We start from the raw sequence: 18,618 nt of genomic DNA on the forward strand, positions 1-18,618 counted from the left end.
GGGATACCATATTTATTTGACGACAACATGAATTCAACAGATCAGTAAAATAACCACTATAGTTCATTTTTGTAAAGTTACAAGGGCTTTATTCAGCATATTTGTTTGTTCGGGTGCTGTGTTCGGGTTCATCCCAACAGAAAACGATCATTAAACCCCACCCATATGATGCCCGTCGCCTATCCTTGGGGGGGGGGCTGTATATCATTGGTACCAGTCAATGCATAATTCAAAGACTCGAAAGCTCAAGATGTAGCTAAAACAGATCGTTAAAAAATTTCTAACTTTTTATGCTATGCATTCGCTCAAAATATAAAATAGATTATATACAGTAGTAGGTATGTAATTACCATTGGCTAAGTTTCTTTACCCAATGAACTGTTGAGTAACTTAAGCTAGTAACCTAAACTAATATTTTAATCTATATTATAATATGAGCCATGTTTGTCCAAAGCCAGCTAAGAGCGTTAAAAGGATTGCCCCTCACAGGGTTCGAACCTGTACATTCGACTGCACGGATATGAAGCCAAGCGCACTACTACTAAACAATGCGGCGACCTTACCACACTCTCGAAAGCTTGGGGCATAGCTAAATCAGATTGTTGCAATATATTTTTTACTTATTATGCTACACATTTGCTCAAGCTTTAAAATGACATAAGTTATTTTATATATACAGTGGTAGGTAATGTACCGTACTTTTCGGACTATTAGCCACTACTTTTTTCTGATAATTTGAGCCATGCGGTTTATATAAGGGTGCGGCTATTCTGTGGCTTTTTCTTTCATTGCTAGGGCGCATTAAACAAAATCTCTGGTTAGTGCGTTTCTAGCAGTAAAAGAAAATACGAAACAATGCCTAACAGTACTGTTCCGTTAGGCACTAGGTTAAAAAGCGTCGGTTAATACGAAACAGTGCCGTTAGGCACTGTTCTGTTTTAAACTGGAAAGTTGCTGCAGTGTTAAAAAGCACTGTCCTGAGTTTTGCGGCCTATACAAAGGTGCAGCCTATGTATTGTTTTATTATCGTTTTTTGGAAAATAAAGCAGATGCGGCTTATATAGGGGTGCGGTTATAGTCCGAAAAGTATGGTAGCTGCCATTGATTAAGTTTTTTAACCCAGTGAATTTTCAGTAGCTTTATCTAGTAACTTAAGCTAATATTTTAATCTTTACTACAAAAAAAAACCATGAAGTCAGTTTATAATTGCTACTCAGCATAGTCTCTCACGCAATCAATCATGATCTTTAGGCGTGCTAGTAGTAACCAACAGTGATTTCACAGGCGCTTCACGCCTAAATATTTTAATCAGTGAAATGAATATGAACACAATTATTCCATTATATAGTGATGTAGCCGCTTGGCCTAGGGGATAGCACGCCTGTCTGCAGACCTGGAGGTTATCTTTATCACTATAACTATACGCCAACAAACACTAAGGTTGCATTCCTTCAGAATGCAATAACCATGATTGGCAAAGACCATACTCTCAATCTAAATTGAGCTTTATAAAAAAAGTATTATTGAACCAAAATGTACCCATAACCATAAACAGAACAAGCTTTACTGAAAATATGACCTACTCAATACTTACTATAATATAAGATTGATGTTAGAAAAAATTCAAACTCATTGTTATAAAAGGGGAATCTCCAATCCAAGAGGGTGTGGAAAATCTGATTATCAGCGTGTTACAAATTTGTTGTCATACCTGGAACAGATGCAGTGACTTTGTCTGCTGCTGAGTCCGGGGTAATTGGCGCACATTTTCTGTTCATCACAATGGGGCTAAAGTGATCCTATATAAAATTGGTGATTCTTAAAATCCCTGTTATACACAGTTATTTACACTGCGAGGAAGAGAACAGTGAGTCTATGAAGATAAATGCAGGTGTTGAAAGTAAAAAACATAAAGGATTCACCCAATGACTCAAATTGCATCCTTCCTCTAGTGACTAGAGTGTAACTATTTGTGTTTTATTTGTGAAGAGAGCAACTTCTACTAACATACCATGCTAAAGAACAAATTGGTGACTGCTCAGTAAACCTTAAAGGTTGACTTGCAACAAAATTCACATTACAGTTATTTGGTATCAAAAGATTCACCATGTCTTACTCTGTTGTGTTGTAGGTGCCAAATATGTGGAAATGTGATTACAAGCTCTTATAAGCTCAAAAATGAAAAGCCATGGTAGATTGGAATATGTTTATTTCTCTGACGTTGTCATTACTGTTTGGTTATTGTCTTGTCACGTGATGTTCTCACGTGAATTAAAAGGCCAATAAAAAGCTCAATACAAAACCTATCGTAGCACTAGTTTATGACAAACACTTTGGGTTTTACCGAAGACCCCGTATCAAATATACTGTAGATGCTCACTACTTTACAGTTTTGTTTCGGCTTGGTCTAATCGCAAGTCGTAATCTGATCATGTGACCCAGTACTTCGCAAATAATTTCTGCAGCACTTTTCGATTATCACAGGTGACCAACAGGCTCGTCATGATTATCAGACAATGATATGTACTCTTTCGAGCTAAGGTTAAAAAATTAAACGCATTTTTACGATAAGTTATACGATATCGCTGCTAAAAGTGACAGCATTACAATGACGATAAAACAGACGCGTAAGAACAATAGACATGGTTTGATTGAATGAAGTATATTTGTGAAAATATTTCGACGAATAAGGTTGCAGGAAAGTGTAAACAGAAACCATCGACCACAACTACGTCAGATTTGAGCCGTATTGGAAAGAGAATCCAAACTATGGCGGTCTCGTGTGGCTGCGATTAACTGTTCGTTTTTTAGCTTTTAAGAACTCGTAATCACATTTCCACATATTTTGCACCTACAACACAACAGAGTAAGACATGGTGAATCTTTTCATATCAAATAACTGTAATGTGAATTTTGTTGCAAGTCAACCTTTAACATATCCATTTTATCTGAATAATCCCTTAGTCCATGATATCCTCAGTCTACGATATCCTTAGACTATGATACCCTCACTCTATGATACCCTCAGTCTATGATATCCTTAGTCTATGATACCCTTAAACTATGATACTCTCACTCTATGATGCCCTCAGTCTATGATACCCTTAGTCTACGATATCTTTTATCTATAAAAGTGTTTTTTTGAGAATCATGTCACACTGCAAAGAGCAGTATTACCAATCAAAGAATAATTAGAATATTCATGCTATCTTGACACTATCTGATACAGCCAACTGAACAGCTCTGTTCATAATCTGAACAGAGCTGTAGTACAAGCTTTAGGGTAGTCTTGTTAATTATCCCTTAAATGAAAGCATGCAAACTACTTAGCACACTTGAAAATAGGCAGTTCGAGGTAAAACTTGTCATTTCAGGGTAATTGTCATAACACACTCACAAGTTGATAGACACTGTCGTAATATACTCACAAGTTCAGGAGCGTTGTCTTCAATGTAATAAAATATTTCTACTAGGCGTTTCCCCAGACTGGCCCAGCTGTAAGAATAGTAAGGTAACTGCTAGAATATTTTAACTTTTATGTTTTGAGAATTTCCATATTGCTACTTGGAGTAGTTCTCTCTTGGACCAACACCTCTTCGAGTTGTGATTGCAGTGGGAGGAAGCTGCTAAGCCAGCTAACACCGTCGGGTAGCGTAAACAGGGTAAGAAAACTATAGTACCAACTAATGTCATCACTATGAATACTGATAGTTGAAGCACTATAGTCCGCACGCAGAACTAGGAAAATGGCAGTTGAAACGAAAAAGAGAGCAGCACTTGCCTCAATTCTGCCAAATCCAAGTTGATAGACCGGCGAGGCTTAGGTTTACACTGCTCCTTCAGTTTCCTTCTCATAAGCATGGCTTCTTCAAGTACCTCTGACTCATCCTTGTCTTGTAAACAAGCCGTGCACTCTCGCAGCTCCTCAGCATCACTGTCATACCACATAATAAATCATGCAGTGGGCAGATAACAGGCTCATGAAAAGCTGTAAAAAAGTTGACAAAGTGTAAAATAAAAAGTGGAGCAACTGTTAGTTCAGTGACAAACTAGTGATAACTCACCACTGACCAAAAGCGCTTGCATAGTCTTCTTCCAGACATGGCTGTTCCTTGTAAATAGCCTTGCGTATAACAAGACCTTTCACGTACCCACAGTCTCTAGCCAAGCTCTTGCCGATGCAGTAGAGACAGGCTGAGAGAAATAAATTAACTAGAAAATGTAGTGCAAACGATCTACAGGCCATTTATAGCATGATGTAGTGACTAGCACTCAGTAGTGGCAAGTGGCAGATCCTATGTGAGATCCTCACTATAGGATATCAGAAACAGCACAGCACCTGGTCTTAAATCAATTCCGTGCCGATAAGATATAATAGTCATGTTGCTAGCCTATTTAGTAGCAAACTCAACTATCCCCAAAAAATCCTACCAGTCGGGTTTTTCATCAATGTTCTCTCAGGCCTCATTTGCTCAATAAAAAAATACTAAATAGCTCAAAACCTTTCATAACCTTTCTTTAGAGATGTTATAAGCTGTCTAACCAGATGTTATAGTTAGTCTGTTGTAGCACAGACCTCTCTACCTTACCTTCATAGTTGTCGAGAACATAGAAAAGTGTGATGAGGTTGTCGAGGCAGGGCCAGTGGTCAGGGCTTAGCTCTATACCCTGAAAGTATTAGATTGTCATCATGCAAAGGCAATAAAGCCATTCCTTCTCTTTAACACAGATGTCTCTAACCATTGTACATGAGAAGAAGTGAAGCTATTACAAAAGAAAATGGGACAATCAAACCTTGACTTACGACCATCTCAACATACCAATTTTTTTAAATATGATATTGAACTTGAGCAAATATATGTCTTGACATACAAATAAAATTTCCAACATAAAAGTTTTTTCAAACATCAGTTTTGGAAATCAGTTACATGTGCATACAATTCTCCTTCATATAGTTTGGTTCTACGCTGCTTAAACAATGTTAAACAGTGCAATATGTAGCCGAAATGAATTAATGCGAGACTGATGCAGTTTTATGTATCGAGGAAGTGCTGCTCGTATTCAGGGAGAGTATGCCAAAAATTGGAAAGCGTACATCGGCGATTAAATGTTAATCTTACTTTATGCTGAAGTGAAGGTTAAAACTGCCCAGCAATATTTTCTCCACAAATTAGTCTGCAGATTTGTCAACCTACTAGTTCAAAAGACAACATAACAAAGTGAAACAGGCTCTCTAAAAAGGCCCATATTCATCAATTCTCTTAATGAAGCAGCTCAGCGGAAGATTTGATGCCACTAAATCATTGGTTACAATTTAATACATGCATCTTATGAATGGACTCATAAGTGGATCTGTGCGATAACGAGCACAAGTTGAGTGATAAGAGACACGCGATGCCCAATTTTCCTGAGCAAGCTCACCTTCTCAAAGGCTCTGCAAGCAAGAACGTATCTGTAGAGCTTAATAGCTAACACCCCGAGCCTGTAGCAAACTGACACATCAGTCGAGTCTATAGCAAACGCCTGCAACAGCAAAAGGCATACGAAGAGATATCCTACAAATTTATGGTGAAAGCGGAGGCTGAAAAATTACCCTGTTAGATATCTACCCATCTAAAATACGTAAATAAGCTTTTGAGGCAGTTGCCATCAAATACTATTATATGCGATGCATGCTGTATGTAGAATATTTGAGGTAGCTCGCATCCCATATTATTATATGTAATACACACTGCATACAGAATACACATTTATGGAATCAGAACTTGATAGGTAAGAGATGAGAATATTCAAAGCCAACCTCCAGCAAAACCTCTATAGCCTCTTCATTTCTGCCTTCGGATGAGTAGAGCTTAGACAAGTTTTTCAATGCTGAGTATTTGAGTATATCACTCTGATGGGTCTGCTTGCCATCCGAGACAGCCTCAGGCTAAACAATGTATGAGTATAGAAGGAATGTCAGGCTAAAGGCTAGATGCAAGAGCGGTAACATTGGCTATAAACTATAGAGGAAAACGAATAACAAATCTTAATATTGTATTGAAGCCACTTGATGGCAACCCTAAGAATGGAGCTACAAACTGAGAAAAAAAAACAGCCCAAACACTGAACAATTGCTGATTATTGTCACAAACCATGTTGCCTTAGAATGTCTAAGTGAATGTAGACTTAGGGTGAGAGTATACAGGTTTCCTACCATATACTGCAAGTGTATGAAACTGACAATTAAAGCTAGAGAATAGTCATAACTGAGTGCTGGCCTAATGTACTGCATAAAGACATCATCTCAAATAACTAATATATGGGTCTATATCTAATTTCGGTAACTCTCAGAAACACAGTCTAGCTGATGATGTACCTTTGTTATAAAATCATCCTTAAGGAGCTCTTCAAAGGTGTAAATAGCCTTGGCAGTAGCACCAGCTCTCTCATAGCTCAGGCCCTTGTGGTAGAGACTGTATGCAGCATTCTCCTGTAATTCAACCTTCATGTGATTAGACCTACATCTGATTAGACCTTCATCTGATTAGACCTAAATCTTATTAGACCATCTGATTAGACCTTCATCTTATTAGACCTACATCTGATTAGACCTTCACCTGATTAGACCTACATCTTATTAGACCTACATCTTATTAGACCTTGATCTGATTAGGCCTTCATTTAATTAGCCCTCAATCTGATTAGTTCTAGCTAAAGAATTAAGGCTGCAAGAATTAATAAAATAAATATATCTGCCATCTTACTTGAGCCTCTTTGGTAACCTTGACTTCAACATTTTTGTCTTCGTGCACCTCATCAATGTCACTGCCGCTGTCATTCAAGGCAGCAATTCTAATCTGCAGAATATAACGTAGGTACTCCAGCATGGCAACAATGCTGTACAACAAGACTCAATGACATGGTTTGATTAGAGAACTTCTTATCAACAAATGTAATATCTACCGTATTTTTGCAAGCAGCATTCTGCAACAAATGAAATCGCATGGCCAAAACAAAAATAGCTAGAATGACGTTAATTTGTTGAGTGTGGCTCTGATTTATGGGGCTGCGTTTTGTAAGCTTAAGTTGTTTCACACCAGATATGCGTACTTCAAAAGTTTCGGTGTGATTGCTTTGGTAACCTGACTTCAGAGCGACATGAAGGACTGACCCTAGTCATGTTGTCATGCATTCTGTACCACAGCATTTACCGTAATTTTCGGCATGCAAATCGACTTGGAGTATAAGTCGAGGACTAAAATTTGGTTCAAAAATCTTGATTTTAACATGTACCTGCTATATAAGCCGACCCTTCTCTGGCTCAAACCGTTTAATCGCTAATAGATCAGTCGGAATCAGAGGCAGGTGAAGCGTAGCTGAAGAAATGGCATTCAAAAACGCCATCCGCAAAAACGCCCACGTTTTTGTGCCATCGGCAATACGTATAACAAGTAACAAAAGAGCGAAAGACGACAGTTCTAGTGAAGACCACAGGGCACGAAAAGCAATACTTCACTCTCATATTGGCCTGCTTCGCCAATAGAACAAAACTGCCACCTTTGATAATATGTACGGTTTTAACAGAAAAGCTACGCCGCAAGACAAATTTCTGTCAGGAATCGTGAATCATGTGCAAGAAAAAGAATGGATTCACAATAGTGGATGTGTCAAATGGATTATCAAAGTGTGGGCTTGTAGGCAAATACTATGAATAAAGAAATAAATTAGAAAAAAAACCCGTTAGTCTAAAAGAAAATCCTAGCGATGACATTTTGAATGGTGATGAATGGGGTTTTGCGTCTGATCGGTCTCATGTTGTGTAGGATTACTAGTACTTGACTATTCTATAAATAAATCCCTATACATGTATGCCATAACATGTAATCTTGATTTGTGATGGTTTTTTGTAATTATTAAATTCCACAAGAATCTATGTTATGAAAAACGTGAGCTATATATCTATAAGTTGATGATAGATTAAGTTTTTTAAGAAATTTGGTGAAATACGTATATATATAAGAAATATATACGTATAATATAACTTTGATAAGAACAAACAAAAGCTTCAAAACGTGGGAATGGTTGGTACAAACCTGGAAGTTCATAAAGCCAATAATGAGTGAGTTTTTATGCAATGCCTCAAATTAAAAAAAAACCATTGATTTAGGAGCGATGCGGAGCATGGTCAACTGACTACAGCCAATCTCCAAAGCAATAGCATAAGTAACTGATATAGGTCAAAATGTTGTATTCAATGCATTTGCTACTACAATTGTATTTACAACTATTATGTCTTCAATTGATAAGCGCAACTAGATTCACTCAAGATGTAAGATGTTAGAATCGTAGAAAATAAATGCATACGGATCGAGACTCACCATTGCTATATCATCATTATAGAGTTCAACAATACGAGATAACTCCAAGGCTAACAAAAATCCACAACACGCAGCTGTGAGGTAATAAGGTCAAATTAGACAGTGAGTTGCTCTGGCATCTACAGCGTCTACGTGCCAACCTAAATCACAAAAAAGTATTACCATTTTAGATAATTGCTCTCTTTACTTAAAGGCATATTACAATGATTGACGTGACATTGACTGATTGACATTGTTCAAACCTGTCCAGATGTTAATACTTCTGATGCTTAGAATATAGACTACGATTCATTTAACATAGACCGAATGTTGAATGTTTTCTAAATCTATCATGCTCTTGCAAATCTGATGGAAGGGACATAAATTTGCAACCTAAGCTAACAGCCATATTTCAAAATTAGTGATTTTACTTGCAATCTAACACTAATAACAATAAACTGCAGGTAGACACAACATAACTTATACATGGGAGTAAAATGGAAATCCTTGAATAATTGCATTGAAACAACCAGTGCTATTATTAGCTTTTCAGAATTTGCCTTATGCATATATGTACATACATGTACGTATATACATGTATATGTGTGTATATATATATGCCTTAAATGGCATCTGTATAAGTAACTATGAGTTGTGTAGCGAATGTATAATTTTAAAGGCTCAATTGGCAATAATTATTCATTCCTTCGTTTAAATGCAAGCGTACAAGTGTACAAGTGTACACGAAAGTGTACACTGAAAGAGTACAAGACCAAATGTCTTTCAATTTAAATCTTTGACTTTAATAGTGACATAATATTTTATAGATGAAGTCAACTATTGCTTGGTTTAGTTAGAAGGTGGCAAAACACAACAAATCATACATCGATAGAACTAAAAGTAGAGAACAGGAGAGAGTACATAACCAAACACAGCATACATTATTGAAAAACGCAAATTAATGGTACATTTGGTGAATGTTTTGATAGTAATCATGATTATATGACAAGAAAGCAGAGTGCATGGCTAATCAAAGGCAAAAATTTGACAACGTTTCACAATTAACTTCCCTTTGTCAACTACATTTTGGTCTCTTGACAATAAAGCTGTTACTAACGTGTAGACACTAAGTGTAGTGTCTGATAGATAAACTATTTGCCTGAAAATATGCTATATATACAATATTTGTCATTCTCTATAATTGGATGCATTGGGGGTGTGTCATTGATGACCAATCAGGCTGACTCATCCTGGCCAACTAAGACAGCAAATCTTAACCATTTCAGAACAATGGGTTATATAACCTACACATATAATGGGGACTGTTCTTAGTGGAAAAAGCAGAAGAGAACTAGTCTGCTAATCGAAATCACTTAAACTTCACTAGCCTTAAACATTCAGTCAGCTCAATGGTCAAGCTTTTCGACATTTGTGTGCGAGTACTGACATCACATTTGGTCATCTTGATCTTTCGACAACCCATCATTGATTCAATAAAGAGAATAAATTGTAGAACAACAATTTGACTTTAGTAATGAACACTGCAGCCCTCGAGGGAAATTCGTCTGTATTATCAATTAATGTTGTAAACCGACTCCTATACCACTCACCATTGTTGTTCAAATTGATGATATATTGAATATGTTTACTTGTGCTTGAAAGGTTTTTTCCATATGGCCTCTTGGTAGTGAGGTGGTAAAATTAATAGAGCAAACACACCCCCAAAATCGGAGTATTATTCCCTTACAAATCTAGCCGTAGATGTCTTGCCATGGCTGCAATTTACTTTAGGTAAAAAGGATGAAATTTAAAAAGTTGTAAGTAAACAATGCAAAACAATAATACACAACTGTTGGCTAACTCATATGATGAATCACAAGATTTCAGATCAGCGAGCTAAACAAAATTTTTGTACGTTAAAGGTTTAAAGAGAAGATTGCATGAATATGCATTAAACAGTGTAATTATATAAAGCTGTGCGGTTGTAAACACAAGTTTAGATTATGGAAAAACAAAGCTATATCAAGCTTAGTTATGGCCAGTTATATCAAGTATATGTACTTAGGAGACACTTTCTTTGGAGCCAAAAAAGAACTTTGCGACGCCAAAGTAAAGTGTAATCGTTAATCTTTAGTTACAGTAGAAAGTGTTTCTAAACATTGTGTAATTGTGTTTGTGTAACTACTTTCAGTTATAGTGACCGCGCTTGTGACTGATAAGTAAAAACAACCCTTTCTTGTTTTACAAATAAAACCTAGACATGAAAGTATTATGGATAGATACAAACAACATTTTGCGAACAAAAATCCAATACGGTCATAATGTGTAATGAATTTTTTAAGCTAATTGTTTCTCTTTATCGAACGACAGCAATGGTTCTGATAGACAACAAGCGTTTATCTAGGGATTGTAACACTACAGAAGCAAAATGTAGCCGCTCTATGCAGACTGTTTCCGTTTTCTCCGGCGTGTCAGGGTTTTAGCAGTAACGATCATTTGCAACTACTTGTTGGGCTCTATGTAAACGCCCCATTGACTAAAAAAATTCTTCTAAACAAATCCCGACAATGCATGAAAGTGTTGAAGAAAAAGAGTGGGCAACTACAAAGAAATAGCATCCTAAAGATTGAAAACAATAGGTGTATCGCAGTGCATTGGGTGTGCATTGTCATCATTAAAACTTATGTTATTGTTATTTACCGTCATCAGTTTTCAACTTAACATATTCAAACATTGATGGTTGCAATCTAAAAACGGCAATGCTATTGGTTCTCAAGGTGGTCAGAAAAATTGATTACATAGCACTGATATATTAAGTTCACAACAAGTTTTACCACTGAATTTTTTAGCCTTTTTAGTCAGACACATCTTTCAGATGTGGAATTCAAAAATGAACGCAGTCCCCTCATTTTGCAAAATTTGAACTCGTTTAGAACATAGTAAGAGTTGCTTACACACCTCTAGCCATCGTAACGAAGATGGACAACTCCTCACAGAAAAACTAGTTGAGGTCTTCTGACGCCCAGCAGGCTATCCTAACTCTTTATTTGCAATTATTTTTAATTGTTTATTAGGATTCTGTAAAATTCACTTTTGTTTTGCTAAGGGATACCAATATATTCTGCTGAGAGATACCAATGTATTCTGCTGCTTATAAAACATTTGCAAATAGGCGATAATCTTGCATGGCTACCAATAGTGCTATAGTTATGCTGCGGTAAAATGTTATAATGGTAAAATGTTATAACAACCTATGTTGCAGCCACACAAAGGCCTTGTTTTGTTATATTTGGAAGTATAATCAGTATACTGTTTAAATAAATGCAATGAATGCAGAAGATAAATTGGTATGATAATGAAATGAAAAGTCCTACCATACAATGGGTTATCAAAAGACAATTGCACTTGTGCAACCAACCTTCACAATTAATTTGCTATTGCATCAACCAATGACCAGTTAGTTACAACCTTGGTATAGGCCAAAATCATGATGTATGCTAATTGAATAAATATAACTGAAAAAACATACTGAATCTGCATGCATTCTATAACATATTTTTATATTCTATGATGGCGGAAAAGAACAAAGAAGAAAATTTTCACAGGATTTAATACAAACGTTTTTGTCGAATGACCTCACACCCAAGGAGTAACAAAAAACTTGTTTCACTAAGAAATGCTAATTTTTGTTTAATAAACTCAAAAAACCATCCGAACATGTGCAAACCTGAACGGTTTTGACATAGCTAGAGCATGCTGAGAGAAATAGTAGGTGCGGAATTATAGCAAAGTGAAATCAGTTGACATAAAAATATTATTTTATTAGAGGCATTTGATTAAACAAGACCTATAAAGACTATGTGCAAAAGGGATATAGAATTTTTTATTTGTACTGAACACTGCACCGAACATGTGGGACCGAGAAAATCATCATAACAATAAAAATATTGTGTTAAAACATACAATGCGATACATACAATACCTGCAGAAGCCTAGTTATGCATTCCTCAATTTCAACATCAAAATCCAATGACATAACTATTGTTTTGCACCAACTCTGTAGCGTTAGAAAAAGAATGCATAGTTACAATTCATTAAATGACTAGAAAATGAATTCTGTGAACGAGTGAAAAATTGATTGATTTTTAAAGCAAGAAAAATAACTATATTAGCTGAAACACACTTTATGTACCGTAGCGCATTGTAAAGAATATAAATAACCTTAGTAAGGGTTTTCGCACCAGGGAGTGTCAGATCTATCACAAGCCAACTCTATATTATACACGGTGGCTGGAGCCTTGTGTATGGTGATATCATATCGTTCTGTTAATGTGTAATCTACGCTCTGTAAGCCTGTAATCCTATCGCGATGTCCACCAGATTTCTTCTGATCACCATACCGCTTATTGTCACGAGGACGTTTGACTCGATCATGAACATGTCGAAATGTCTTGTTACCAGTTTTAACTTTTTCGATATCTGGACGTTTTACAATAATATCTGCTTCCTTCATGCGAACATAGAATTCGTCATCTTCTCGACCCCAACCCCAGTACCTGGCAAATGCAAAAATAGTTACATCAATAAATGGTTCACATACAACTAAATCTCTTCGTCCAGCAAACCAATACTAGTCATAGTAAGATGAAACTTAAAAGAATATAAACAAATGATCTCGGGTATCATGAGTAAATATTAAGAAATGACAATATCACAAGTAGGATGAAAAACAACATAAGCAGCAATAAATAATTAATATTATTATTATATTAGGTGAATGCTAGGCGTTGCCCGAGGAATAAAAAAGGGATTTGCACAAAAAAATTATTTTTATTCAACATATAACAACAGTTACCATTCTAACTTTCAAACTTCATATCGTGAGAAAATGGTCTTGTGCAGAACAAATAAATTAAGAGAAAAATTAAAACAGCTGTAAAGGTTTTCAAACTTTTTCAAACAGCTGTAACTTTTAAATTTCATATAATGAAAACAGTGTTTCAATCGAAATAAATTAAGAGGAAAAAATAAAACAACTGTAAAGGTGTTTAAATGGAAAACAATTAGCAAGTAATGACCAACTAAAGTCTGTTGAGCTACGTTTACACTGAAAAATGATTTGGCATACAATTACATGTAGGCCTATATGATTTTAATTCATTCCAGTGTTGGCATCGTAAAGCGAAAATATCGTATAGAGTGGTATAGAAACCCATAGTAATTATCTAATGCAAACACCTCCTGATAAAAATCATCAAAATTTTATATCTGTACTGTACATATTAAAAATTTGTAACAAAATTTTATGTTAAGTTTAGTAACTATAGTTACCTACAGTAACTTTAGTGTATTTAGTAGTTATGATCTGCAAAAAAATGTAATATTACAATGTAGGCTACTACGCACAGTACATACTGTGGGGAGTTCTTACCTTCTAGACAGACGTATAACATAAACGTTGAATGTAACTTGAATGCACTTGGCTTACTAAACACATACTTGAAACTGAGTTTTAGTATGTATTTTACCAAACTAAACTTGAACTTTGTCATAGGCTAAAATTTTATCACTTTTCTGTTTTCTAATTCATTTTTACTATAACTTATAACACTGAACCAAGATAGCGAGCATTGTAAATCTCTTTCAGGCATTGTGCGAGAGATTTTGGTTAATAGCGTGTCGGCATTTTCGTCATAACCGGTACACTGACTGGAAAATTTTAATTTTGAGAGAAATTTTTGTTGATATCGTATGGCAGGAAAAAATTTGAACTAGTATGGTGAGAACGAAAAAGCAACGTGGTTCATGATGCCTCCATAACAGGACACATGATGCCTCCATAACAGGATGCATAATGCCTCCATAACGGGACACAAGATGCCTCCATAATAGGACACACGATGCCTCCATAACAGAACTCATGATGCCACTACAACAGGACACATGATGCTTCCATAACAGGACACGCTGATGTTTCCATAACAGGATACATGAAACTTCCATAGCAAGACACATGATACCTCCATAACAAGACACATGATGCCTCTATAACAGGACACATGATGCCTCCATAGCAGAACACATGATGCTTCCATAACAGGACACACTATGCCTCCATAACAGGACACACGATGTCTCCATAACAGGACTCACGATGCCTCCATAACAGGACACCTGATGCTTCCATAACAGGACACACTATGGCTCTATAACAAGACTCATGATGCCTCCATAACAGGACACACGATGCCTCCATAACAGGACTCATGATGCCTCCATAACAGGACTCATGATCCCTCATTAACAGGATACATGATGCTGCCATAAAAAGACTCATGCCTCCATAACAAGACACATGATGCCTCCATAACAAGACACATGATGCCTCTATAACAGGACACATGATGCCTCCATAGCAGAACACATGATCCTTCCATAATCGGACACATGATGTCTCTATAACAAGGTACATAATGCCTTACTGGCCAAACATAAAGCGCCTTTACCCCCCCCACTATCTTTCATTAAAAATGATTCACAATCCAAAAGTAATGACAAACCTATGTACCATTGTTGAAGGTAATGACAATATTTTGATCCTAAAGATTGTTGCTAGGGGCAAATAAAACTGATGCACTGGTAGGATTTAAATCTAAAATGAGTACACAACAAAAATCTTAAATATTTTTGGCTGTTGGAAGTCTAAACTGTGTGACTATGCAGCAACCAATTTGTATAAACACTGTAAAAAACTCTAGCTAAAGACAATAAAAGCAGGTGCTCGCTCACCTGTTAGAGAGCCCATTAAGCCGACTGTAATCTTGGTGAGTGAGGATGAGGATGCCCCCTACAAATGTCTTGTAATGGTAGAGCGGATGAAGATTAGGAGCGGCTACATGAAATACATAGCCTTCTGGGTATCCATAGTCAAGAAGAGGGTTGAGAGGTAGCAAGTCCACGTCATGCATGACCAGATAATCACAGTCTAGCACACTTAATTTGTAACCGACATTGATGAGTGCTGCCCTGTTGAACCGAAGTTTGTCGGCCTGGTTTATAATGTATATGTGATGCTCTATCGATGCATTATTGAGGAAGGAATGAATATGGGGCACAAACTCCATAAGCTCTTCAAACCGATCTCTAAACGGTACTAGAACAGCTAACTTGTGCTTCCATTCTTTTGGATTATTGGTGAACGATTGACCTATTTGATCATACACTTCATTAGCTTCTCCGCTGACATGCTTCTTGGCCAACCACGAAAACAGGAGAAACGTTGTCACGAAGAAGCAAAGCAATAATGTCGATGTTAGCAATTTTACAAAACTCCATCGGATGGTTACCATTGGAAGGTTTCTAGCAACAGGGAGTTAGGTCAGTAGAAATAGCTGAGACCTAAGAATTTATAAGAGATTGATTTATTAATGTAACAGCACCAATAAACAGGTATTAAAACTGCAATGTTAAAAAGTCCACTTACAGTAGTGTTGTAATAATATAGCACAGAAACATTTAAAAAATTCTAATTCCAAAAATGGTAAGTTATTTTTGAGTGAGATTCTAACAATAAAACTGTATACTTGTGTCTTCTAATTACCCTATACAATATTCTCTACACATTGTGATAAAAATCTTTGCTTATTTGGTTGTATTTGACACAAATGACCATAAAAAACCACACAATTAATTTATTTTCAAGCTTCTCCAACACAGGTCTGCAGGGTCAACACTACTTAAAAGAATTTTTCATTGTCTGTCATTAAACATCATTGCAAGCTACATGACAAAAAATTTGATAGTACCTAGCTTTTTAACATGGTGCAAGGTATCAATAACGTAAACTAGTTGAAGGAAAAGTGTGACAAACAATTATACAAAGTACTATGATGTAGAGGTACTAACCTACTCACGCTATATAAATTACTTGGTTAAAAAGTACATTGTTAGAGTGCTTATATTTGCAACAGATTATTACAACGAGAGCAGGATGCAGTAATGCAGAATCACTGGTGTGGCTTCATGTCAGATTTTGCTGAATTCAGCATATTTAAAAGTCATGGTTAATGAAAATCATCATCAGTAGGTGATCAGTGAAGACTAAAAGCATTGATAATGAATGTACGTATAATTCTACGATTACAAATCAACGTACAAATGATACTTGCTAATCAACTGTAATGAACTATACCTTTGACCAAATTCAACACTGATTATCTCTGTAGTTAAATTATTTAGCACACACACACACACGCGCACACACCTCAATTTTCGTTTCTTAAAATGCATGTACACATTTAATCAAACAAAGACAGTTTATTGTGTACTATTTCCACATATGGTGCTTTGCTTTCCAGTGATATTTATACTAGATTTCACTCTTCTACTTCTCTCATTTTCACTTTTTTTCTAAGACTTACTTTTTTGTTGGTTTTGACATCTTCTTAATTCTATTAGGGTTCTCTTTATATAATTTGTATTAATTTAATCGTTTCTTTTCCATCCTTTGTTTATTTTCAGCATATGACCAAAATAATTTTATATGTAAACAGAAAATAGTTACTCTGTATTTTCAGGCAATACAATGTTTTGCTTCAGTACAGTTTTAAGATTGGTTGGTACACCTGAGGTTTGCTTGATATGAGGTTTTTGAAAATTAGTTAGTTTGATCTTTGTAGTAGTTGTTTACTTTGATCCTTACAGCTTTAAAAGTTATTCAGCTAATACAATGATAAGAGTATCATTATAAGGCTGGGCTTTTGGTTCGATTCCTAAAATATATATACAGTAAATTGCAAGTCTTTAGATTAAGTCTAAAATGTTATATTTAATAAAATGTTATAAATAAGACAAATTGCTTAGTGTATGCGATACTATCCCTTCTATTATTTGTCAATTTTCTGTAGTTCCATGTAATCTCTGTCTGCATTTCACCGATGATAAAAATGTTTTGACCTGATAAAATACTGTTTTGTAAATTAGATAGAAAACCAATGAGCAACATGAAACATAATCCTAATCACCATTGAATTTTGAAGCGCACATGTATCACCTTCCATACCAAATGTCGAGTCAGTGTTTGTTCTATTTAGATAAAGGATGTAGGCCTACCTATAATACAAGTCTAGTGCCAATACCATCCTTTCCCAATTTTCTTTATTAGACGTACTTATAAATGAAATTGAATTCGGTGATGAAAAAAATACAAAACTTTCATCTTGATTCAGAGCCAAGTTGTGAAATGCAAGACTGAGCAAATTTTCTCTCCTGAAATCATGTTGGCTGTCAGGTCAAATCGCGTAACATTCTGCTTACTTTCTACAGTTCGATGCTATGCTTTAATAGTTCACAACAAACACAACCCTACTTTACAGATTTTGCATTTACTTGAGACATATTTTTTTGACATGTATGACCTGCCAAAAAATCAAATTACAAATTGAAACAGTTTCTTCGGAAAACATTTACTTCGATGACATACTGTGCAGTTTATTAGTCACTGCTAACTCAACACATGTATCTAGCAAATAAATCATAAAGCAATATGTACCGGTAATTGTATTTATAATGCAGTATACACGGTGGGCCTCACCACACAGAAATAATAACCTGATTTTATGTACCTTGATTATTTTTTTATATTTTGAACACCAACTCAAAAGATTCATAAAATCTATTTATGTGCTCGTTGTTCACATTGCTCCGACTCATCTCAGACTACACTTTTTTCAGTATCAACCACCTCGTACATCTGTACTTGAAACTTTTCCGTTTTGTAAATTTCATTATAAAATAAATCGCGCTTTTAGACTATAACTCTGCAACAACTACTATTAAGTCGTTAAACAACCCACAGCCTGTTAAAATAACAAAACCTTAAATACTCCTCATTACATGAGTAAACTGAACACAGTTTAACAACAGAGGATTGACCTAAAACACTACACATGTGGGTAAACTAAACACGGTCTAATAACAAAAAATTGTTTTCAATTTAATCGTACCCCAAATAGCAGCATACATACCTCGAGCGTCACAGCTATAAACCGAAGAAAAAACAGATGTCGATTTTCATTGTAACTTAACACTAAAATTACTCGTTTAAAATTACTAACAAGTGGAGGTGAGCGGTGAAAGTGAAACTAACATAGTTAGCTTCGCTCCATCACGCATCTAGTTTCGTCTCGAACCATTTTATTTATAATTCGAACTCTGGTTATTGATGCGTGTGAGTTGGAAAAAGTTGTGTGGCCTAACAAGTTACGCTGTTAATAACTTA

The 18,618-nt window shown here is 35.8% G+C and overlaps 2 protein-coding genes across 2 annotated transcripts in view; both read right to left on the reverse strand.

Annotated features, from left to right (window-relative positions):
• Window positions 1-6,869, reverse strand: part of LOC137406667 (calcineurin-binding protein cabin-1-like) — a 29,102-nt gene extending 22,233 nt beyond the window's left edge. The window contains exons 1-8 of the mRNA XM_068093304.1: window positions 6,747-6,869; window positions 6,359-6,472; window positions 5,801-5,923; window positions 5,422-5,523; window positions 4,590-4,668; window positions 4,065-4,194; window positions 3,782-3,934; window positions 3,429-3,495 (exon numbers count right to left, since the gene is read on the reverse strand). Coding sequence (XP_067949405.1) covers window positions 3,429-3,495; window positions 3,782-3,934; window positions 4,065-4,194; window positions 4,590-4,668; window positions 5,422-5,523; window positions 5,801-5,923; window positions 6,359-6,472; window positions 6,747-6,869 — 891 coding nt within the window. The remainder of the gene's footprint in view (window positions 1-3,428; window positions 3,496-3,781; window positions 3,935-4,064; window positions 4,195-4,589; window positions 4,669-5,421; window positions 5,524-5,800; window positions 5,924-6,358; window positions 6,473-6,746) is intronic.
• A 5,337-nt stretch (window positions 6,870-12,206) lies between these two features.
• On the reverse strand, window positions 12,207-18,470 carry LOC137392827 (beta-1,4-galactosyltransferase 7-like). The gene is made up of 3 exons (XM_068079161.1): window positions 18,365-18,470; window positions 15,129-15,737; window positions 12,207-12,895 (listed from the first exon to the last, which is right to left on the reverse strand). Exons 2-3 carry the CDS (start codon window positions 15,686-15,688, stop codon window positions 12,562-12,564), a joined length of 894 nt encoding a protein of 297 aa, XP_067935262.1. The 5' UTR covers window positions 15,689-15,737; window positions 18,365-18,470; the 3' UTR covers window positions 12,207-12,561.
• Window positions 18,471-18,618: the final 148 nt, after the last annotated feature.

This window comes from Watersipora subatra, chromosome 1 (assembly GCF_963576615.1).
Source record: "Watersipora subatra chromosome 1, tzWatSuba1.1, whole genome shotgun sequence".
Classification (NCBI taxonomy): domain Eukaryota; kingdom Metazoa; phylum Bryozoa; class Gymnolaemata; order Cheilostomatida; family Watersiporidae; genus Watersipora; species Watersipora subatra.

Excerpts from the sequence above, each read along its gene's own strand:
- LOC137392827 (XM_068079161.1), bottom strand. The coding sequence starts at position 15,688 with ATGGTAACCATCCGATGGAGTTTTGTAAAATTGCTAACATCGACATTA. Across the intron at positions 12,896-15,128 it reads CTTAATGGGCTCTCTAACAG|GTACTGGGGTTGGGGTCGAG; the intron begins GTGAGCGAGCAC and ends TGCATTTGCCAG.